This window comes from Convolutriloba macropyga, chromosome 3 (genome assembly GCF_964194025.1).
Source record: "Convolutriloba macropyga chromosome 3, txConMacr16.3, whole genome shotgun sequence".
NCBI classification, from domain to species: domain Eukaryota; kingdom Metazoa; phylum Xenacoelomorpha; order Acoela; family Convolutidae; genus Convolutriloba; species Convolutriloba macropyga.
In genome coordinates, this window is record NC_134470.1 from 4,840,167 (window position 1) to 4,865,125 (window position 24,959).

General features: G+C 34.8%; 1 protein-coding gene across 1 annotated transcript; it reads right to left on the bottom strand.

Moving 5' to 3' along the window:
- Positions 1-3,261: 3,261 nt before the first annotated feature.
- LOC142335848 (uncharacterized) lies at positions 3,262-24,504 on the bottom strand. Its single transcript, XM_075384176.1, has 4 exons — positions 24,357-24,504; positions 20,550-20,661; positions 7,022-7,170; positions 3,262-3,476 (listed from the first exon to the last, which is right to left on the bottom strand). Exons 1-4 carry the CDS (start codon positions 24,388-24,390, stop codon positions 3,262-3,264), a joined length of 510 nt encoding a protein of 169 aa, XP_075240291.1. The 5' UTR covers positions 24,391-24,504.
- Between the last annotated feature and the right edge of the window lie 455 nt (positions 24,505-24,959).

Sequence of the window (24,959 nt, forward strand, 5' to 3'; positions counted from 1 at the left end):
CTCTGGAACTCATGAAGACTTATTGTGAACTTACATCAAAGTTATGTATAATTACTGTAGAAAGCTGAGAAAATGAATGCATTTATACACAGTTTCCATGGACTTCTGCTTTCCTCGAACATGCAATTGAAAACACGTAATTAAGCGAAATAGGATTAAATTAGAGGCCTTTGGTTTCAGCTGGAAAAGTAATTCCGTTATTAATTTAAAACGTGGGAGCCGGAGCACAAGATGTTTTTATTGATTTGTTGCTCTATGTTGGCTACTGCCGACAGACCAAAATCTCTTATTTTGTAGGAAAAAACTGCCTCAGTCAGTAGGCCACAACCCTCTCTATTCAGGTCAGTAGTGATAATAATACTAACAACAATAATAATAATGATAACAATAATACTAATAAAATAAAAATAATAATAATAATAATAATAATAATAATAATAATAATAAAAATAATAATAATAATAATAATAATAATAATAATAATAATATTATTAAAAATAATAACAATAATAATAGTAGTAATAATAATAACAATAATGATAATAAAAATAATACTCACAATAACAGTAAAGATAATAACACTAATAATAATATTAATAATAATAATAATAATAATAATAATAATAATAATAATAATAATAATAATAATAATAATAATAATAATAATAATATATTAATAATATTAATAATAATAATAAAATAAAAATAATAATAATAATAATAATAATAATAATTTTTAATAATAAAAAAATAATAATAACAATAAAGATAATAATACTAATAATAATATTAATAATAATAATCTTAATAATAATACTATTAATAATAATAATAATAATAATAATAATAATAATAATAATAATAATAATAATAATAATAATAATAATAATAATAATAATAATAATAATAATAATAATAATAATAATAATAATAATAATAATAATAATAATAAATAATAATAATAATAATAATATAATAATAATATTAATAATAATAATAAAATAATAATAATAATAGTAATAATAATATTAATAATAATAATAATAATAATAATAAAAGAATGAATTCAAACCAACCGTGTTTTCACCATCTTGGTGTGGCCCACTTACGGGAGGTTCAATTTTGATCAAGGCTTTCTAATGGATCCCATCCAAAAGGATAGCAGTAGTATCTGAACTTAGATAATGCTTCTGCCTCAAAGAATTTTATCATTACTGTTGGAATGTTTTGGGATTCATCAGAGGCGTACACCAGGAAAGATTGTAGATGAATGAAAGCGCATTGTTATACATAGCTAAAATAACAAAAAAATTCTTCGCACCGCTTCTGTCTCATTTCTCTAGCATAAATCAAGACTTTGTCATTGGACCTTGTTTTGCATTCGTGTGATTTGATCTACCAGAAATCAAGTGGTTTCAGGATTGTTTGTCCAAAAAATATTTTGCTCAAATGAAAGAGATCTGAGAGGACCAGCTTGTACCCAACGGGCAAAAGATCATGGGTAATCAGACTTAAGACTGATTAATGATACAGATTATACAATGCAGTTAGTATTAAGATGCGTAATACAGTCAGTCTTGCTCAATTTGCATTCTTTTAGCAGCCAAGAGCTTCCACCGCTTTTAGTGGTAACCACTTTACTGAGAAAGATTCCTCATAAAAAAAGAAAGTTATGTCTCTATACCGAGTACACGTTGTGACGAATTCAGCGGGCTAGAAACACTGGCCTGTTTTTCAAGATCATACGTAACTTATAAAAGCCAAAACAAGAAACTAGTCTGGAGATCAGATCAGATAGTGCCATCCCTATTCTTGAAGTAGATTATGTGAGGCGTGATTGCCAAGGTTTTTTTTCATCCAAATTGTAATTGCTCAGCAAACCCTATTTTAGAACGCTCTTAGTTTAACTTTAGCGTCTACCAATTAAAATTGCTTAGCATATCCACTAACTTCCTCAATCGAGATTTGCAAACCGTTGCTTGCCAAAGTCAAAAAAATTAGGTTGTTGTCCCCTGTTTTGCCCGTGATGGAAGATAGTTATACTAAACGCTTATTCGTATCGGACGTGCTCGTGGAATGGGATTGAGGCGGGGAAAAAAACTAAATTTGAGCGTTAATTCTGGATTTGCAGTTTGATTGTTGATTGTCAGTTTTCTTTGATTTTGTTGCTCATCTCGTGTATTTCTTCTTCAAATCCCTGATGTGGGTGCTGATTTTTTCTTCAATTGTTTCTTGCAGGAGGGGCATTCGAGCATAAGTCTAGAGAGGAGTGTTTATCTTTCTGCTTTCATCCCAAATTTAACAATTTCACTATTTCTTACTCTAGTATCAATTAATCCAGGTTCCCGTATGACTGACGTAGTAGGACACGTTTTGACCGCAACAGGTCACAGAGCGAGAGTTTCATATAATCCTTTGTAATACCTTTTTGGTCTTGTACTAATTTTTCGAGCTAGTTTGATGTCCAGTGCGGCCAGATTTTCTGGGGGTACATTGGTCAGTTTCTGATTTGTAATAAAACGGAGACTAAATTGTTGTGATAGCTATTATATCGTGGGCCTACAACTATTTGGGCGTTTATCATGGCCTCTTAAACATTTAAACTTGCTAAAAATTTTAGTTTGCTTTTCGAGGAAAATGTTGAGAATGGGTCCTCTGATTGGACTCCGTTCAAGAAGCTGACAATTAACTATCGAAGGATCACTCCAAAAATAAAAGTATGTAATGACAACTCAAATTCTATTAATAATAACACTCGCAAAGAGCCCAATATGCAGTACTGTATTGCTCTGATACAGTCTCACTCGGGTTAAGGGGAGCTCTACAGCACAATTTTTTGAGTTTTTTTTAATTCAAATATGTTCAGGAAAACTCCCAATAGTAATTTTAATACAAAAATGATTTTTATGCTTAGTCAAAGTTTCAAAGTTTCTTTTGAAAAGTTCAATTTTTTTCTGATCTTATTGTGAACATCATGAAAAACAAAACCAGAATGTTCATGTTGATTGATTTCAGAAAAAAATTGAGACTGAAATTGAAGATTCAGTACTGAATCTTCCATCTACTATTGAGATATGATAATTCAGTACTGTTTTACTCTGGCACCAGGGTCCGGGATAGAGACCCAGAAATCACTAACCATCTGTTTCATAATGAGCATTTGGATCTAATCTGTTTTGGCTCCCCCCCCCCCCAGCTTAGTAGGCTTATATCTTATACCCCCCCCCAGCCGCACGTGCTATTTTTTTACATAGTAACGTGCTATATAACAACATACAATTTGTAACTGGGGCGTAAGAAACACTTGGGGGGGGGGGGGCAACACAGAATAGATCCGAATAATTTTCTTACTTTCACTTTATTCAACTTCTTTGGTGAAGAGTCGAAATTTGTGATCAATTCGAAAAACATAAATGGAGAAACAGAGTTTCGAGCATACATATCATACTGCATCATCTGAGAACCGCAACAGTCACCTGAAACATAGAAATCATAATATTAATAACATATTGTTTTCTGACTATTTTAAATCAAAATTTTCCTCGTGATTTATAAAACGTAGCACACCAAAAAATGATTTATTCCCATGCAAATTTTGCATCTGAAAGTTTTGTTAATTATCAGTCTCATTTGACTTTCAATTTATTCTGAAAAGTTAAAATAATTGACAATAAGCAACCATCTCAATATGGTTCGAAAACGTATTTCTTCTATTTTCTGTTGAAAATTCCTGCTATTGATCGATTTCATCAATTCCCATAGCGTGAACTCAACATATACCAACTTTAACACTGACCGGATTACTAAACCATCTATAAAGTTCTTTTACTAAACAGTTCCAGGTCTTTCCCATTATAGCACCCAATTGAAATTATAGCCCCCATTATGGTGTCAAGGTAGACATTATGAGGGCTGCTTTTACAGCCTTAACATCAGAAGAGTTAGGGCTACTTATTATCTGCGCGTGAAGTAGACTTACCTAATTCTCTCAGACTAACCAACTCAATAAAACCTTGAAGGAAAATTTCAATTATAACGACGTATAATATAGTTATCACCGGAGTCAAGGTATTGAGTATACACATGGTGTATTCAGCTATTATTAAGAGACTGACAGAAGCCAGCCGTATAAGCAATGTATATAAGAGAATAGCGTTCTTTCATTAGTTAGAGGTGTACATTCAGTATTTCTTCTGCTACATCAATCCGGGGTTAAAAGTTGTTTGTCCAAATCCGTAGAATGTAGCTGAAATACGCTAAATGTGTCTTCCTCGTGGAATGTTGGAGTCGGTGTCATGTGTTGTCGACTGAGGTTTCTGTCCAGTAAAGTCTGTGACAAGAGTTGTCAGTAAATGATCCACATCTTAACAGTTGTGGAGTCAGTAGGGGCACCAGTTACAGGGTGTGCTGGCCAGTGTTGTCAGTTCTGTCAGAGTATTCAGCTGTCTCCCACTGTCATAAATAAGGAGTATAAGGAGATTACACTTCATCTCCATGGTATATGTCTTGTTCTAAAAGTGAGTTAATGTAAAATCGTACATTTCTAAAAAAAAATTCTCGAGTGGTTTGTCGAGTCGTTTTGTGAACCGACGATCAATGAAAGTTAAGATACTATCTCCTGAGCGTGAATATTTTTTGCAAAACTCTATGAAGAGTGATTCCGATCATCTTTAAATTTTCTTTAAAATTCGGATCATCTGAGTATTTGCGTTGTACTGCAATGATCCCATATGATAAAGTTAAAAGAGTGTAGACCCCCCAAGTGGGTCTACTGTTTTAACTGGTGCCTTATTCATTTGTACACTTCTCATAACTGTAGAGTTATTAGCATATGCTTTTCTAGTCATTTGTATTTCGGAGAGCTAGTGTTTTATTTTTTTCTCGTAAAGCACGTATGTTACTTTCTAAAATTACTTTCTAAAAGTAGTTTGAGTTTGCGATTGTTCATTATCAAAGGTTTTGGAAAATCACAGAAGAAAAAATGTTACGTGATCTTGAGTTCTATTGGTAAAAGTGAACACCATTGTTGTGAAGGGCCTATCAGTGCAGTTTGAATCATGAATATTCGTTTTAGAATCCATGATTGATAATAAGGTGAGTCAGTTTGCTTTGTCCTGTTGTCAAGACCATTTTTGCTTTGATAGCATTCAGAAAATCGTATGTAGTATACGCTGGATCTGTACAATCAAACGGTGGTAAAAATTGTTCCATAGTTTCTGAACATCCTAAATAGGGATGAATCATTTGTAAATTTCTTATCACAACGGGCGACGGTGTCTTTTGTTGACGCCGGTTGTAAGTAGTAAGATGTCGGAGCAATTGTTTTATGTTGATTGTTTTGGGAGTTTCATTGTCAGACAAATTTCAATATTTGTTGTGGCATCATTTGTATATTTTTTTTATCTGTAAAATGTTGTGATTGTTGAGTGGAGACATTTAAAATTTTTGGCTCAGTATTGAAATGTACCGAGTTGTTTGATTGCTGGTTGTCAATTCATTTTTATTTTGTAAGTCAATTAGTGAAAGTGTATTTACAGTATGCGAAAAAAAACATTGTTCCATCATCCAACAACGTGGAACTAAATTTTATTTCTGTTGCTCCATTTAGATTTGCTTCCATTGGATGTAATTGTTTCATTCTATCTATTTTTTAGTTGATGATGCTCCTAAAGAAGTATTTGATTTTGTAATGTTAGTATACGTAAATTGTGATTTTCTGCATTGTGGTTTCGCAATGTAATTTTCGAATGATCAATTATCAATTTTTGTATGTGTTCTAATGGAACTTCTATAATACATACATAATTTTTAGGAAACCAGTTTGAATCAAAGATATAATACAATATTTCCGGCATTTTAGGAACTAAAAGGTTGTATTTTTCCGCAATAGTTTTTGTGGCTGCAACAACGTGACAAGAAAAAGCTTTTCCAAATTCGGTGTGGTCATGATAAAAGTATGAGTACTTCTAATGTATCTACGTCTGATAGATCTGCATCATTTACTGAGCTCAAAAAAATTTTTACTAAACGGTTTAAAATTTCTATTTCTTGTCTAGCTATTTTTTGTACGTTTTGCGCTCTTGATTGTGCATCAACTGCGTAAAGTGCAAGTGCAAGTCGTTTTCATAATTCAAAAGCTGATTCGTTAATCAAATTTAATTGATCTTGGTGTTGATATTGTGCAATTTGAAATGGTAGTATTTCATGTGTAAGACGTTTGTTCTGTCGTGTAAGAACATTTAATTGAAGTTCATCGGAATGTGGGTCCGACTTTGATGATGTTTGGCCAGTGTGACGGCTCATTTTGTTAGTACTAGTGTATTTTTGTTATTTTCTGAATTATTTTTTGGGAAGGTGTTCCCGGTTTTCTGATTTTTAAGTGTAAGAAAATTACAAATTTATATAAATTAGTTCTAAGTTTCTTTCTCAAAAGATATTAGTGTGTTTTCTGTGAGCTATTTTTACGGTTACTGATTGTTAACTTACTGGTCGCACCAGTTAAGGCAGACCCGTGGAGGGCTCCTTTAACAGCCTTAAAGTATAAAGAGCTAGGGCTACTTATTTCTGCGCGCGAAGTAGACTTACCTAGTTCTCTCAGAATAAGCAACTCAGAAAAACATTGAAGGAGTACTTCAATTATAATGGCGTATAATACAGTTATGACTGGAGTCAAGGTATTGAGTATACACATGGTTTATTCAACTGTAACTTCAAGACTGACTGAAGTCAGCCGTACAAGCACTATATATAAGAGAATAGGGTCTTGTCAGTTTCTGATTGGCTGGTGGAGTACATTCAGTATTTCATCTGTTACAGTATAGCTATCGTGCACTGGGGATGTACAGGCTATCTGACCACTAAGCTGGGGGGGGGCTATGTTATGGGAAAGACCCAAAGTTTCCACTAAAAATTTTTTTTCAAGGGCAATTGCTTTTCGGGCTGATATTTTTTATGCAATTATAACAAAGAAACGGATGCAATTTTGGTCATTCCACGGGCTATTCATTATTTATATAATTACTTGATTTCTCTCTGAAATCGAACCAGTTGATTTTCTTCCAGAACTGATCAGTTCGGAGGACTGCTTTCACTGTTTGTAAATCTGTTGGTTGTAGGGTTCTCCTGCCGTACTTGAAACCATAGACATAACCATACAAACAGTAAAAACTACTGAAACAAAAATACAACTTGTTTCTTTAACACGTTAGTGGCCTGCCTCAGCTCACTTTTTTCAACAGCACTCGGGCAAAATTTTGTTAGTTATCAGGCAAAGTTCATACTTGAAATCTTGAAAATCATACAAATTGCAGGCTGAATTCCGTGACCCAGGGTCGATATGATTGGACCCTATTCAGTCGCGGCAGGGGTTGCGATTCGACTCTAGAATAAGATCTGGCAAGACCTCCGATTGCTCGTTGGGTATAATTGCAGTTATGCTTCAGTTTAACATTAATCAAGCAATACATTTATGAGAGGAAAGTTTCGGATCTATTCTGTCCCCCCCCCCCGCTTAGTGGGCTGATTTTTTACGCCCCGAGGCGCACGTGCTATTTTTTTACATAGTAACGTGCTATATAACAACATATAAATTGTAACTGGGGGGCGTAAAAACACTGGGGGAAACAGAATAGATCCAAAATTTCTTCTTGAAGATTTTGACTACATCGATTCAGAAGAATGTAGAATAATGAATTGCTTAGTAGCTGTCGTACTCAACTTTATGAGAAGGCGTGTCGGTACGCAACAGGCTCAAAATTCCAAACTGAATTCGTAGATGTAGAGTAAACCTAGGTTGATCTACCTATCACATTTTCCATTTCAATGAAGAAAAAAATTGTAGGTTCAATAACAAATATTTTTAGATTGAATAGAAAAATACTTACAGAAACTTACAAACCATTCGCCGGTTATATAGATAGCGTCATAAACTTGCTGGATATGAATGGCTAGCTATAGTGTAAGAAAATATTGCGCGTCAACAGTTTTAGTAGTTTCCATTGTTTAATCTTCGTTCGGATGAGTCTATTCGTTGTAGTGATAACTAACGGTCCAGTTCAGATTAAGGATAATTTTGGTTTCTGTAGGCAGCAAATGAAAATTGTTACTCCTTTTGCGATGCAGTTACTTTTGAAAGGCACACTTTCATTGCGTGTGCAATGTAATATTTTGTTGGTAAAAGTGAGATAATACCGTCTATAGCTTATGTTTCATCTTTTAATATCCTGTTACCCTACACGATCTAGGAGGATTATCTGCTAAGATCTTGCAAGATTCCTGCGAATAACGGTTGTCTGCTAAGAGACAAGATTGTAACGGTTATCTGCTAAGATTCTTACCAGAACCTTAGCAGATAAACGGGTCTTTCCCATTATAGCCCCCCATGAAAACATAGCCTCCCATTGTGGTATATTTACCATGATGGTGGGGGGGGGGGGGCTATAGGTTATGTGACCACTAAGCTGGGGGGGGGGGGGGTTAATGGGAAAGACCCAGATAAACATCTCATAACATTGGGTCGGAAATTGAAACAGTTTGATAAAAACTTATGTTTTGTACAATTTTCGACAGTTCTCGACTTCGATCTTCAGCAAATAAAGCGGCTCTATGTTTGTTTCTATGGGTCTTTCCGTGGTCTTCAGCCCTTTTGGGTATTTTCGAAGAGTTTCCTTTTGTTCGCCTCGCATCTCGAATTGGGTAATGTCACTCTTTCTGACGATCACATCTTGTTTCCAGACTCTATGTGGAGCATTTCTTCTTGGTAAGTTTTCATACCAATTGATGATTTATGGCCCGTTCAGGTTTTTGGCATAAGTTTGAGAATTTTTCGGATCAATTCTGATTTGGCCCCCCAATTTTTTTTTTGACCCCCAGTTACAAATTATATGATGTAATATAGCATGTTACTATGTAAGAAAATAACACGTGCGCCTGGGGGTCATATAGAGATCTGGCTCTTGCAATAGAGATCTGGCCCTTGCAGATTGGTGAACAGTTTATCAACAAAGAAACTGTGATGAAATGTTTGCAGAGTTTAACAGAATTTTTTTGACAATACTCGAGAAAAACGCGCCAACAAAGAAGAAATTAGTTTCTAATATAAAGAAGACTACTTCAGAAAAACCTTGGGTGACAAAAGAAATCCAACATTTAGTTGCCGAGAAATATCGTTACTTCAAGGACTACAAATTGACACAAAGTGCTGAATCATTTGTTTCATTTAAAAAGTATCGCAACCTTGTAAATCGAAAGTTAAAAGAAGCACAAAATCAATTTTCAGAGGATTTTTTTAAGAAAATTGAAAGCTCAAAAGAGAAATGGAAATTCATTCAGAAAAAATCGGAAAGAAAAACAACAGTCCAAAGATCACTGAAAGTGATTAGAATGGTAGAAAAACGAAAAACAAAAAGTCAATATGTAACGCTTTTAACAGAGTTTTCAGCAAAATGGGCATCTACAGAGGGCAGATTGTTCCACTGAACGTCGAAAAAATAGAGCGAACATTTCAACAGCTCAACTTTAGACCTTTTACTTTGAGGGAAATCTATAAAGTTGTTGACAATCTGGACAACAACAAAGCACCAGGGCCGGGATACATCAATGCTTGGGCATTGAAATCCGAAAAGTATGCTCCTGGGACACATCTTCAGATTATATTTAACGATTATATTCAAGAGAAAGTTTTTCCAACAATTCTTAAGGATGCGCACATCACATCAATTTTCAAGAAAGGATATGTTTCTGTTTTAACTAATTATTGTCCAATTTCTGTAACACCAACTTTCGCAAAAGTTTCTGGAAAGCTTTTACTTAATCAGCTAGTAGAATATCTTGAAAAATTTGCGCTCTTGAACAAAAACAATTCGGTTTCCAATCTTGAAAGTCGTGTACTGATGCTGTGCTTTATTTTATTGAAAAAACAATAGGAAATATGGAATATAACAACGACACAGGTGCTGTGTTCTTAGATCTTGCAAAAGCTTTCAATTCAATTTCACATGAGATCTTTCTCAAGAAAGCTGAAAAATTCAACTTCTCTCAATCAAAAATTTTACTTCTCAAATCTTTTCTCGAAAATCGAATACAATGCGTAAAACTGGGTATTGATTTATCAGATAAAATATCTATTAATCATGGTGTTCCACAAGGAACTGTGTTAGGACCTCTTATTTTTCTTTTATATGTCAACGATTTTTCTGAAAAGCTGGAAGGTGAAAATGATGTTGTTCAATTTGCGGATGACACTATTATTATTTGCAAATTTGAACGTAATGAAAATATTCCCCAAAAAAATTGAAAATGTATTAGAACAAACCGACAAATACCCAACAGAGAATCAACTTACTTTAAACGCTGATAAAACAGAGATGTTATTCTTTACAAATCATACCAATTCGGATTCAGAGTTTTCTTTTAAAGGCAAAATTTTCAAACCAGCTCATGCATGTCATTATCTTGGAGTACAAAATGATTCAAACCTAACCTTTGAAAATCACCTGAACTCAGTTTTAAGCAAAATGGCTAATGCAATTTGTTCTTTGTGTCTTGTAAGAAATCAAATACCTTTGAAAGTAAGAATAGATGTTTTCAAGTCAGTTGTACTCTCTCATCTTTCTTTCAGTGGAGTATTCTTTCAAACTCTTACAGTGAAAAACATAAACCGCATAAACAGGCAAATTAACTGGGGAATAAAAGTTTGTTATTTTCGTCAAAAATTTGACTACTCCATTGATCTTCTGATTAAGGTTCGTATCCTGCCAACCGAATTGTTTATCTCAAAAATTAGCCTAAAGAAGCTAAAAACAGACAGAAGATAATGGGAAACATCCGAAAATTTTAAAATGTTTTCTAGTCGCCATAACGCTAAACAGAACAAGAGAACAAATCAAATTATTATAAAAAAGAAAACGAAAACGAAGTGGAGTAAGAAACCCTTAATCTTGAAAAGCGTTCAAAAGTGGAACAAATTGCCCTCTTCAATAAAAACTTTTAACAGTAAATCTTGCTTTAAAAATGTTTTAACCGAGTTTTTGCTCGATCAACACAAGAAAGTACCCGTTAATAGACAAATAGGAGCCTTCAAGTTCTACTTTTACCTATGAAAACGAACAGCCACAATTTGACGATTATTTTATTAATAACAATGCTGATTAATTTATTTTACATTTTAGAGCATGTAGATATCTAACCTTAGGGTTATATTCTGAGTAATTTACATGTTTCAAAAAAAAGATTTATGTTCACTAAGCTGGGGGGGGGGGGACAGAATGGATCCAACTTTTCTTTGAATCATGATTTGCGGTGAGTAGCTTTATTTTCTCTCTATGTGGCATATAATGTGTAGCGCGGCACATTCTTTTTTCAACTTGATAACCATCTTATCATTAACTATTGGGGATGAACTATATCTTATTATTAATAATAAATTATAATTTTGTCAAAAACTCAGACTATTCTGGTTCAGAAATAGAATTCTTGATTCTTTCACATTATAGCCCCCATGAAATTATAGCCCCCTATTATGGTATAATTACCATGATTGGGGGGGGGCTACAGTTTATCTGACCACTAAGCTGGGGGACTATAATGGGAAAGATCCGAATTTTTTAGCGGAGTGCTTGTTTTTGTTACAAAATGTGATTTGAAAGGCGCAATCCGTGTTGATTTGGATTATGTAAGTGTTACTGATGCATTACTAATAAAGCGCTTTTCTCATTTTTCATTACATTGAAAATAAAAACAAATTTTTTGTAGAACTTCCTTGATTTGATATATAGTTCTACATTTCTCTAAAAGATTGTAACATTATTTGATTTAGTTGTTTTCATAAATTTCATTTAAGGGGTATATGACAAAACGGTCTAATGCGTCTAAAAATAGTTTTTGCATTTTTGCTTTCTTAGGAAATTGATCGCCCATAGTGTATTTTGTTTTCCAGATTCTAAAAAGTGTACGTTGTTTGTGGTTGATATTACATAGCCGGAATGACTGGAATTAGATTTCTGCCAATTAGCATGCACGATTTGCTTCCTATGGATCGGTAAAATAGATCACGATTCGTTTGCGGTCACCGAAGATCTCAATTGAGTAAGGATTTTACAAATCCAATACTTGCTGCGAAATTTTTTGCGTTCCGTTTTTGGTTGAGGTCCTAGAAGTCTTTATAGAGTGATGTTCTTTTTTGTTAAAAAGGTAAGCAGGGGTTGTTTCTTCACTTTTCCAGCGCAGCGGGATTCAGCTCGTCCCAAAAAGAATCAATTCTTATTTGGGTACGTTTTCTGCCTCCTAACAGTGCCGTGTCTTACTCACCATTTTGAGAAGGTGAGGGTATTTCCATAGGAAAATAAGTTTATTCAATATTCCAAACTGAATTTGTAGAGTAAGTCCTTTAATGCTTTCTGAATTTGAGAGTGAAAACAATGAGCGGAATCATAAATAAATTGTGGAAACTAGCATGTGCAAGACAAAAAATGAAAAAAAGAAGCACTGCCAAAATAAAAAGAGGATATTTCATATGGAGGAAAATACCATTGGCATATCAAAGTGTGAAAGGCTGACCGAAATGCAGATGAAAGTTGAGCACATCGATGAACTAGAAAATGACGTCAAATAAGTATGCTCCAAAATTCTCAATTTTAGCGCATGAAAAAAAGATCGAGTACAGGGTTGACGCATCGCATTAACCTTTTTATTGACAAAAAATTTTCTTATAATAAACCAACAACGATTGTTTATACGTACCCTGACCCTAGTAATTCAGTACTGATTCATGATATACCAATAGTAAAAGGCTATACCAGTAGTGTTTCATAGTATTCTAAGGGTATTTTGCTCGAAGACTTGGCATAATAAGTTCAGACAACAATTTTTTGTATGAGTTTGTCATGCACAGTCGGTTGAATTTGAAATTTTTGATTAAGAATTTCAATCTTAATAACTGAAAACCGAAAGTTTTTGCAGACAAAAACCGGTAATTAACAGGCAAAACCAGTGCAAAATCAGTTAAAACCAGTTAAAGAGTTGAACTACCCGGTTGGGCTAAAAATGTTTTTTTTTCAGGTTGTTATGAACTAATTTCTCTTTTTTTTCAGGTAGTTATGTGACAAAATAGTAAAAACAACAGCCGATTGATCTATCAGCCAATAAGCCAATAAACGAGGGGTGCCAATAAGCTAATTAACGCGGGGGGAGATAAACGGGGGCGGTGTCATTAAACTTCTCAAAATGGCAGGTCTCTTCGCCCTCTTTTACGGTAATATCGAGTGGTTTGGGGGTATTATCGAGGGGGGATGGGGGGTTGCGCCAATAAGCCAATAAACAGGGGGGTGCCAAAAATCCATTAAACGGGGCTGGCCAATGTGGTACCAAAACGGAGGGGTCAATGCTCACAATGTCATTGGGGGGGGGGGGGTGAGAAGTCTTTCCTATTTCAGGCACCCCAATGACATTTGGGGGGCAGCAGTTGGTATTATTGAATATTTGAATTATAAAAAAACTATTTTTTTTATTTTTGATTTGCGCCTTCTTGAAGACTCAAAACTATTAAATTCTCTTCCAATTGCTTTCCTTCTGTTTTATGTATCCAAATCTGATCCTCATGGTGTTCTGAATGATGTGAGGATTGTCTGGGACAGTGTTTTCACTACAACCCTGACCCAAATGTGACCACATCCATGATCCACAGCAGTGTGAACTCTGAAGAGATTAATAAGGAGCTGGTTATTAATGTCTATATCATCTGAAAACGTAGGGATTGTCTGGGGCAGTGCTTCCTCTACAACCCCGACCCAAGTATGACCACATCCATGATCCACAGTGGTATTAAACTTTTGCCCGTAGTAAATAATGGTTAATAAATGTGGTGAGTGTAATAAAGAGTATGAGGATATTATTCCATCAAGTGTCATTATGCTAGACTTCATGATGATAGGAGAGGTGTGTGTAAATGTCGATATGATTGATTTAGTGGTGTTTGTAATAAGAATCGTTGTAGAAAGAGTGTGAGTGAAGACGAGGACGTAGACAAGATTAATGACTCAGTTAAGGATATAGTTAAAGATAAAACCCAAAAGCTTGATGAAGATGAAGATTAAGATAGAGTTGAAGATAAAGATTATATTTTTAAAAATGGTAAAGAGATCAGATATGAGCCAAAAAGAGCTTGTAATAAAGGTAAGCTTATTAAACATAAAATAGAATTAAATATAAATAAGTATACATGTAAGGATTGTAATGCTAGTAAAGTTATATGTGAACATTGTAGTTCCATTGGTAGCTTCAGTGGGTTGAGGGGTCACATAAAAAAAGTTCACATAAAGGTGTATTTACCTAGAGTTGGTTATTTTAATAAAGAGTCCAATTGCTCTTGTAAATATCATTTTCTATTTTTAAAACTTGAAGCTAGTGGTATTGATAATGATGACATATTAGAAATTTCCAAAAAAAAATTAGACCCCCAGCTCAATACGCATAAAAAGCATAATAAGCAAGCAAACGCTTGATTTTAGGCAGAGGGCTATGCTTATTTATGCGGGTTTGCTCATTCTAATAAATTCAGTTACTAATAAAATTCGAGCAAAAACTATTATTCAGTATAGTGATATCAATATTAATGTTGAATACTTTTGCCAATAACCAATCGTTTTTTATCAGTTATGAAATTTTTAATCCTGTCATCCATCTAGATTGTAGCTGAGTATCCTTCTTCTGCTATTAACATTTTCAGATTTTTTCTCCATTCCGAATAGTAGTCAGTTGAGAATAAGATTCTTGGATAGCTTTCACATGCTTGGGAAAATGTTTCACCGTATAACTCGGAAAGTCAACGGAAAGTAGAGTAGTAATTTCTTTTATCGCTCAACAGTTGCTTCCAAGGAATATCCTTTTTAATCTCATGATGATCTTGCTTCACTTTTCCCCCAAATGTATCCTCTGTCAGGCATTGTCAGCAGATGTGAACGATTCAGCTTTCCTTCTATATTTTTAATTGTGGTCAGATAAAACTCAAATTTACCAACATTGAATCAATTTCTCAGTTTATCACGGAACGATAAAAAATTCTGGCACGTTCCCTTTAAAACGTGTCCAACGTTTCCTGATTCTCGTATTGCAGTAGGTCCTTCTTTAACTTGGTTAGGAATAACTGCTAGTGTTCTGCTTTTTTGTTTTCCGTTCCCGATTGTGCGTTCAACGGTTTCGTCAGGTATGCATTTGTTCTCGTTACAAAATGTAATCATTTCAGTAAGTAGTCAACTCGTTTAAATTTTCTTCAGACAAAGAAGTATTTGATAAAGATCCAGTTATTAAAGTCTCGTCAAATGAAAAAAAATTGTTTATAAATTTCCGCTAGTTTTTGTAGTGAAGTGAAACTCATGATGAATAGCCAAAAAGGGTCGGAAAGAAAAAAGTCTACTCAGGTAGATTAATTCTAGAAATTTCTTTTTGTAAATTATTCCGACATGTTTGATAACTAAAAATTAGTCATGTTTCCCCAACTAATTGCCTGTTTTAAAGTAAAATAAGTATTAAATCCTTCTATTAATTTGAATACTTTGTTGTGTAACTTATTATGAATTAAATAGAAATTTAAAAAATACTTAAACTTGCAAGCTAATATTCAAAGACATTTTATATTCGAAAGTTTCACTCGTTTGATATCATTCGTTTAATGGCGGTGGCCATCTTTGCAAATAGAGCCGACCATTTTAGCATGACATGCTTTTTTTCATCATTTGGTGTGTGGTGTGTTTATATACCAAGCTTTTTATAAAGAGTTCAGTCAGCTTAAAAATTGAAAATGAAAAAAAAATGTTCAAGTCTTCTGTAGTTGCACCCTCCCTCACAGTTAGCCATTAAGATCGGTCAAGCAAAACTGCCGTAGCGTGGTAAAAGGCGAGTCAACAAAAGACCTCTAAAGACTCGGCCCAAGACAAAAGTTTCCAGGTACATGGAATCCTTCAGATAAACATCATAGATCAATCGTCTCCATGGTTAAAGTCAAAATTTTCAAGAAACTTGTTTCTTATAATCCATTTCTAAGCAATTTTAAGTGACCTTCACTTCGTTCGTTTCTACTGAAAAAAAATTGCGGGACGGTTAACCTGATTTATTTCAGTTTGGCATATTGGATATGAAATTTGGCTTAGTACTAACTTTGAGAACTTCTTGATATTTGCGTTTGAAATACCTAAATTAAACTGGCTATATGCATTTTTTGTACACAAAATTATGAGCGTAATGTGTATGTATAGTGGTGGATAAAAGGGTGGTAGCGATTATACGCGAGACTTGGCCCATTCCCCCATACGCGGAGAGCGTGTTGGTGGGGAAATGGGACAAGTCAGGTGGCTGGTCGGTACTCCCATTTTATCCACTATTCTTATTCAATTTATGCTCAATTTCTGTTAAAAAGCTGAATAGATAGAAAATTGTACTCCCTTAGTGGTGAACCTTTTCACGGTTTGTGATTCTTGGTGGTGAAAATTTTTTCACAGCTATAAACGGAGTCTTCGCTGTTCTTACATCCTGTTTGCAATATTATATGCGATGAAGATTTTTGGTGGACCGAGCGGTGAACTTCTGTAAGATTTGCAGTTTTAGCGCTCATTTTTTCATCGTTTCATCGCATTCAACGCTAAAAAATTCAAGCCGAACATCTTTTCACCTCAATCATTACAAATCTTACCTTATATTTTTTAACGATTTGAATACTCCTCGATACGGGCAACATAATTTTTCGTCTAATCAGTTACAATGTTTTGTTGAAAATCGTTTGCCAGGACTCACGTGAGCCCAGATCCCGTTCCAAAAACAATTAAATCACTAAGCAACCCCTGTCGAAATTACTAAATAAAAGAACCAGAGTCTGGACCCCCCTTCTTTCACTCCCATGCGCGCCTGATCAGAGTCATTCGGTCCATTCGGTCTGGAACTGCATCGTTCAGAAAACAAAAGTGTTTTGAAAACCCAATCCGCGACTAAGAATTGAAGAAAGTCAAAATGTTTTTTGGGTCTGAGGCTCAACTGGGTCTGGATACCCCTCCGCCTGTTCGCGACCAAATTGGATCTCGATACCCAAACCACAACACCGGTTGCTATAATCAAAGCGGTCCTCGGTGGAGATGATCAGATTAGGTGCAACTTTCTTGGTTTTTGTGTTTATTGCGGTAACATATGGTGATTAATTACATTATCTTTGAAATAAATGTAGTTTTTTCCAACAGATAATGACACCTCAAAAAACAATCACTGTAAAAGTGCTAAAAGATGAATAAATTTTGCAAACTGTGGTTCTCATGGATAGAAGAATTTTGAATAACAAAAAAATAATAATATCAATAAAATTCATATCAATAAAATTTTTTTTATAAATGGTTAGGTAGTGGTTATAAGGATGGAAAACAATTTTTTGCTTGAATATCTTATAAGATCTAAAGATTTTTGGCGGTTTGACAAAGCTCAGCTTTATAACTTTTTCTTACACGACCAATGAACTCTTTATCGCTCTCGTTCACGTATACACATAAATAAATTGAAGTCATATTATGTGGAAGACGACCACATCTACTTTTGCTTTTTCACTTAATTTTGAAGATCATTTCTGTAACAACAAGGCACATTCTGAAATGATTTTCAAAAGCAAGTGATAAAGCGAAAGTAGATATGGTCATCTTCCACATAATATCACTTCAATATATTTTCGTGTATACGTGCAAAACGAGAGCGAAAAAGAGTTCATTGGTCGTCTAAGATAAAATCATGAAGCTGAGTTTTGTCAAATCACCAAAAATCTCTTAGATCTCTAAATATTCAAAGCAAAAAATGTTTACACTTCTTAAAACCAATTATTGAGTTTACATTATCAATTTAAAGCGGGCTGCTACAGATCACAGAATACGGGATCTCTTTATGTAGGCCGATCTAACTTGATAAGGGATATAACAAATCGAAGGCCAAGATAAATGCTTAAAACCTGTCTGTGCTAAAGGTCTCAATTTAGAGATCAGGGCGCTGAAAATGTTTAATTTATAAAAGAGTAAATATAAAAGTACAGCTTACTAATTACCAGTTGCGTTGTAGTGTTATCGAGACGAGCTGGGTGGCGATCGTTCAACACTTCTTCTAGTTGGGAGTTGTCCTATTTAATCGAAGAACACTTATAAAATTTACTTGAGAATTTTTTGGTTATTTTAAAAGTTGTTACTCTTTAAACAGTAGAGTTTTGATTTTGTTTTGAGTGAAGTTTACTAGCAAGGAAAAGAGACCGTTGTCTGCGGTCTGGCTCAGAACACTGATAATCTCATTCTGCTTCTTTTTTCTCAGTAATAACAGAGAAGCATTGGGCCGATAGCGGGCGGAAAACCACGTTCACGTTCATAGTGAAACGGCTTCCTAATTTTCCTATAGGCCGATAAATCGGCAGAATTAACTCTGCTCATCTCATGAAATTTTTTATTGTTTTTTCCTTTATGAAATATTAAAAAAGCATAAGACTTTGAGCCTGTTGCATCCTTGCGTAGGCGCCTTAATTCTTCCCCTTCTGCTCTTGTAAGCTTGAAGTTTGCGGGGGACTTTATTGCTTTCCATCAGATGCACCTGCATCGCTTTTAGTAGTTCCCCTGAATTGCAAATGTCTGTCAAAGAGAAGGGAAATTGAGTAAAGTTGCCGGCGCCTACTCATATTTAGTTCTAGTTCTAGTTTGAATTTGGTCCTGGATATTCTAGGCCTAAACTGAGGCTCGTGTATTAATTAGAAAAGTAAAGGCTATTTGCTATTATATTGTTAGCCTAAGCGCGCGTTAATTTGTTTGGCGGGAGCTAATAGTGGTGGTAATTAACTCTTAAATGTATGCGGTTGATTTGCTTTGCGGCGGGGTTAATTTTCCGTTCGTTCATTCGTTTAGAGCAGCTCTAATACTACAACCTAACCATTCATCATAAAAATATTTTTATTGATATTAAATTAAGAGAAGATAATCATGACGCATACACTGAACTGCTTCCCAATTTGAAATCTGTCGTTGGAGCCTTCAAGTTTCTTCCACTCCGGCACGATTTTCTAACTATCTAAGTCTTTGTGGATCTCTTAGCAACTATCTAAGTAATTGAGATACTTCTTCCTTTCATTTTTAATACAGCTAAAGCAGCGGAGACAAATGCGATTAATGAAACAATTATCCAACTTAAAATTTGTGTAAATAAAACGTGTGTAATTTTTTTTAATTATTGCTAGTGTGCAAAAAATACTAAAGTTGTCCAGGACAAACAGTGGGGGGTGTTTACTTATGTAACATTTAATGAACCTTGTTCCGAGATAAATGGCCAGACTATCTATTTCAGTCTACCTAATTTACATTAGTTTTGCAAGATGGAAGAAAATATCCCGTTTTGTTTCAAATTTTTGGTCTTTTTGCGCGAAAATGAACTATTTAATGGTAGCCAGAAGAGAAATGAAACAGTAAACAGAAGAAGCATCAATTTCACACACTAAGACTGCGGTATGTTTCAAATTAAAACAATTAACACTTCAAATCTCACGCTATAAAAGTTATAATAACAGCCATCAGTTTTTTTTGTGGCGAATAATGAATTAACTGCGCTCAAACCAGCCCGAGATTTTCCTGAATTAAGCAGATCGACCAGAAATTCAAACTTAAATTTGATTTGACCGTCTCACATCACAGTGAACTCTGGTGAGACCGACCTTCCCATGCCAAAGTGACCTCTAACTTCAGAGCGCTGAAAACTTTATGTGCACTTGCGGCCATCTCTGATTAGACCGTTCCAGACCAAAGGACACCAAGTCCTACACCAATGTTCAGACATTTTTTGACCCCACGAATTTTTTTCAGACAATAGTTCAGACCGTTGCGTGTTCAAGCGATTCTCAGATCAGATTTTCAGAGAAAATCAGACATTAAATAGCTATTTGAAAAGAGGAAAAGCGCAGATAAAACTTCTCGATATTTTTTTTGTTTTTGCGTTTTCGATAAGTTATCACGGCTCAGGAAGATTTTCGATAGGTTATTACAGTTCACGGCTAAAAATCACGGCTGATGGTAGCAATCAAGGCTAGTTATCTAAGTGATTAAAACTTTTTGGACTTCAGATTTCGGCGAAGAAAGGGGTTGGAACATTATATGCAAACGCACATCATCCGGTATCCTTACACGGAATAAAGGAAAATATCATGGAATATCTACAAATTTAAATTTGCAAAACAGAAAAAATGTTTCATTCACTTGATCAGATGGGTAGAACCTGTCACAAATTTCAACGCTAGCATTTTTAACAAACATCACAATTTTGACCTTTGAGCATTATTGATAAGTTTTGAAGATGAACCTCTTTAAACACTGATTTTAAAAGATGACATGTCATATTTTATACTGTAAAACCGGTCGAAACCTCTTTATTCCTACCTCTCATCAACGCTCAAGACACTAAACATGAGCTGCATTAATCTATGACCCATGAAAATAAAAGAATTCACCAGAAACATTTTTTGCGTATCATTTTTAATCAGCTAAATGAAGTTATCAAAAAGGACATACCTGAACCGCGAACATTTTATACCAAGCTCATCAACAGTGTCCGGGAGGGTGAACTGCAGCGTTTCGTAATCGCCATTGCCTTTAGCTGTCTCACAGTAATGAACCCAAAAAACTAAACAAACGCAAACATTTATATAAAACGTTTTGTTATAGTGCTAACAGAGGTGGAAAAAAAACAAAAAGTTCTATAATTCTATGAAAAAAATCTGTATAGAATTTCTATAATTAGCTAGGTTTCCTCACTGGTTTTAATTGCTAGAATGATCATCCTGTAACATTTTGCAGAAAATTTTAGTTTTGCTCATTCACAGTCTGAAACAGGATTTATGTTTCTTGTGTCGTCATATGAATCAAATGTTTATCATCGAATCGGCCAAATCATTGTTCTCCAATAAATTCAGTTCAAAAAACAGTTCTACTTCTTTTCACCCCGATACATTTAACCCTGAATATCTTTTCACACCCCTGCCAATTAAACCCATCAGTCATTTAATCCCTCTATCGTTTAAGCCTTCTGTCATTTCACCCAGCCAATTAGAGGAATTCAATGATAGAGTTGTGACTAAATCGGTCGGGGTGAAACGATAGGGGTTAAAAAATAAGGGGTTAAATAATAAGGGGTGACACGATAGGGGGTAAATAATAAGGGGTGAAACGATAGGGGGTCCAAGAATAAGGGGTGAAACGATAAGGGGTAAATAATAAGGGGTGAAACGATAGGGGGTTAAATAATAAGGGGTGAAACGATAAGGGGTAAATAATAAGGGGTGAAACGATAGGGGGTAAATAATAAGGGGTGAATCGATAGGGGTAAATAATAAGGGGTGAAACAATAAGGGGTAAAATAATAAGGGGTGAAACGATAGGGGGTTAAATAATAAGGGATGAAACGATAAGGGGTTAAATAATAAACGGTGAAACGATAAGGGGTTAAATAATAAGGGGTGAAACGATAGGGGGTTAAACAATAAGGGGTGAAACGATAATGGCTCAAATAATAAGGGCTGAAACGATAGGGGGTAAATAATAAGGGGTGAAACGATAGGGGGTTAAAAAAAAGGGATGAAACGATAGCGGGTTAAATAATAAGGGGTGAAACGATAGGGGGTAAAATAATAAGGGGTGAAACGATAGCGGTTTAAATAATAAAGGATGAAACGATAAGGGGTTTAATAATAAGGGAAGAAGCAATAGGGGGTAAATAACAAGGGGTGAAACGATAAGGGGTAATTAAAAAGGGGTGAAACGGTAGGGGGTTAAATAATAAGAGGTGAAACGATAAGGGTAAATAATAAGGGGGAAACGATAGGGGGTAAATAATAAGGGGTGAAACGAAAGGGGGTTAAATAATAAGGGATGAAACGATAGCGGGTTAAATAATAAGGGGTGAAACGATAGGGGATTAAATAATAAGGGGTGAAACGATAGAGGTTTAAATAATAAAGGATGAAACGATAAGGGGTTAAATAATAAATGGTGAAACGATAGGGGGTATATAATAAGGGGTGAAACGATAAGGGGTAAATAAAAAGGGGTGAAACGATAGGGGCTTAAACAATAAGGGGTAAAACGATAATGGGTCAAATAATAAGGGCTGAAACGATAGGGGGTAAATAATAAGGGGTGAAACGATAGGGGGTTAAAAAATAAGGGATGAAACGATAGCGGGTTAAATAATAAGGGGTGAAACGATAGGGGGTAAAATAATAAGGGGTGAAACCAGAGCGGTTTAAATAATAAAGGATGAAACGATAAGGGGTTTAATAATAAGGGAAGAAGCAATAGGGGGTAAATAACAAGGGGTGAAACGATAAGGGGTAATTAAAAAGGGGTGAAACGGTAGGGGGTGAAATAATAAGAGGTGAAACGATAAGGGTAAATAATAAGGGGGAAACGATAGGGGGTAAATAATAAGGGGTGAAACGAAAAGGGGTTAAATAATAAGGGATGAAACGATAGCGGGTTAAATAATATGGGGTGAAACGATAAGGGATTAAATAATAAGGGGTGAAACGATAGAGGTTTAAATAATAAAGGATGAAACGATAAGGGGTTAAATAATAAATGGTGAAACGATAGGGGGTATATAATAAGGGGTGAAACGATAAGGGGTAAATAAAAAGGGGTGAAACGATAGGGGCTTAAATAATAAGGGGTGAAACGATAAGGGGTTAAATAATAAGGGGTGAAACGATAGGGGTTAAATAATAAGGGGTGAAACGATAGGGGGTCAAATAAAAAGGGGTGAAACGATGGGGGTAAATAATAAGGGGTGAATCGATAGGTGGTAAATAATAAGGGGTGAAACAATAAGGGGTAAAATAATAAGGGGTGAAACGATAGGGGGCTAAATAATAAGGGATGAAACGATAAGGGGTTAAATAACAAACGGTGAAACGATAAGGGGTTAAATAATAAGGGGTGAAACGATAGGGGGTTAAATAATAAGGGCTGAAACGATAAGGGGTCAAATAATAAGGGGTGAAACGATAGGGGGTAAATAATAAGGGGTGAAACGATAGGGGGTTAAAAAATAAGGGATGAAACGATAGCGGGTTAAATAATAAGGGGTGAAACGATAGGGGGTAAAACAATAAGGGGTGAAACGATAGCGGTTTAAATAATAAAGGATGAAACGATAAGGGGTTTAATAATAAGGGAAGAAACGATAGGGGGTAAATAATAAGGGGTGAAACGATAAGGGGTAATTAAAAAGGGGTGAAACGGTAGGGGGTTAAATAATAAGAGGTGAAACGATAAGGGTAAATAATAAGGGGGAAACGATAGGGGGTAAATAATAAGGGGTGAAACGAAAGGGGGTTAAATAATAAGGGATGAAACGATAGCGGGTTAAATAATAAGGGTTGAAACGATAGGGGATTAAATAATAAGGGGTGAAACGATAGAGGTTAAAATAATAAAGGATGAAACGATAAGGGGTTAAATAATAAATGGTGAAACGATAGGGGGTATATAATAAGGGGTGAAACGATAGGGGCTTAAATAATAAGGGGTGAAACGATAGGGGGTATATAATAAGGGGTGAAACGATAAGGGGTAAATAAAAAGGGGTGAGACGATAGGGGCTTAAATAATAAGGGGTGAAACGATAAGGGGTTAAATAATAAGGGGTGAAACGATAGGGGTTAAATAATAAGGGGTGAAACGATAGGGGGTCAAATAATAAGGGGTGAAACGATAGGGGTTAAATAATAAGGGGTGAATCGATAAGGGGATAAATAATAAGGGGTGAAACGATAGGGGTTAAATAATAAGGGGTGAACGATAGGGGGTTAAATAATAAGGGGTGAAACGATAGGGGTTAAATAATAAGGGGTGAAACGATAGCGGGTTAAATAATAAGGGGTGAAAAGATATGGGGTTAAATAATAAGGGGTGAAACGATAGGGGTTAAATAATAAGGGTTGAAACGATAGGGGGTTAAATAATAAGGGGTTAAATAATAAGGGGTGAAAAATTGGGACTACACCCAGAGATCATCACTTGGGGTTTCTGACAATCACGGAAATTTGATCGAGTAGTTTAAGTATTCATTAAATTATATGAAGAGAAAAAAAGCTGAGGAAAAAGAGGATATATTTACAGATCCACGATGAGGTTCTATGTTGATAAAAAATGGTTTATTTTGAGCCTGGAAATCTTTTTGTTCCCGAATGACAATTTGTATATATGTAGATCAGTGAAAACTCAGAGTCAAAACAATTATAGTTTTGCAAAAACGAAAGAAAGCAGAATTTAAAAAATCTTATTTAAAAATAATTAGAAAAATTGAATTAACTTTTTCACCTGAGAAGTAAAGAATTGCGTGAAGCTTAACCATTCTTATGTCAAACTGTCTGTTACAGGATAAAATTGAAGTTGGATGTCAAGCAAAACCGATCAACTCGTGTTTATTCTAATAAAATCTGTTTACTATAATTCACGAACTGTCGAAAACAAACTGTTCAAGTTAGAGTTAGGCTTTGATCAGTTTGAGTAAGAGACTCGTCAGTCCAAATTTGATTTATCAATCAAAATTTCAACTTTAGCGAAAAATTTTTGCAAACAACCGACAACAAAATTTGATGCATTTATCTTTAGAATTGAGAAAATTGCTGCCAAAAAGTGTAAAATTTTCAGCTTCCAGACGCCAATTATTATTAGTTGCTGATGGCGAGAAATGCCCATCCAAATAGGGGCGGTGGATCTAGTACAAAAAAATTTTGGCTTAAATTCCCTTTGAAATTGAACAAACTCGGAGAAATTTTTACGGCCAAAACAAAAACGACATTGAGTCGCTATTAAGGACTTCTCGACCCTTGATAAGAAGCAAAATTGGACTGAAGTTCAACATAGGAACTGATTCCCATCAACAATAATCGTGTTTTGTGAGGCCGGAGTTGAATAGTT

What these genes read in the sequence shown, in the direction of transcription:
- LOC142335848 (XM_075384176.1), bottom strand. Translation starts at nt 24,390, where the DNA reads ATGGTTAAGCTTCACGCAATTCTTTACTTCTCAG. An exon ending in CGCAATTCTTTACTTCTCAG is followed by an intron (nt 20,662 to 24,356) that starts GTGAAAAAGTTA and finishes GCGTTTGTTTAG; the next exon opens with TTTTTTGGGTTCATTACTGT. An exon ending in ATAAAATGTTCGCGGTTCAG is followed by an intron (nt 7,171 to 20,549) that starts GTATGTCCTTTT and finishes TTTTTGTTTCAG; the next exon opens with TAGTTTTTACTGTTTGTATG.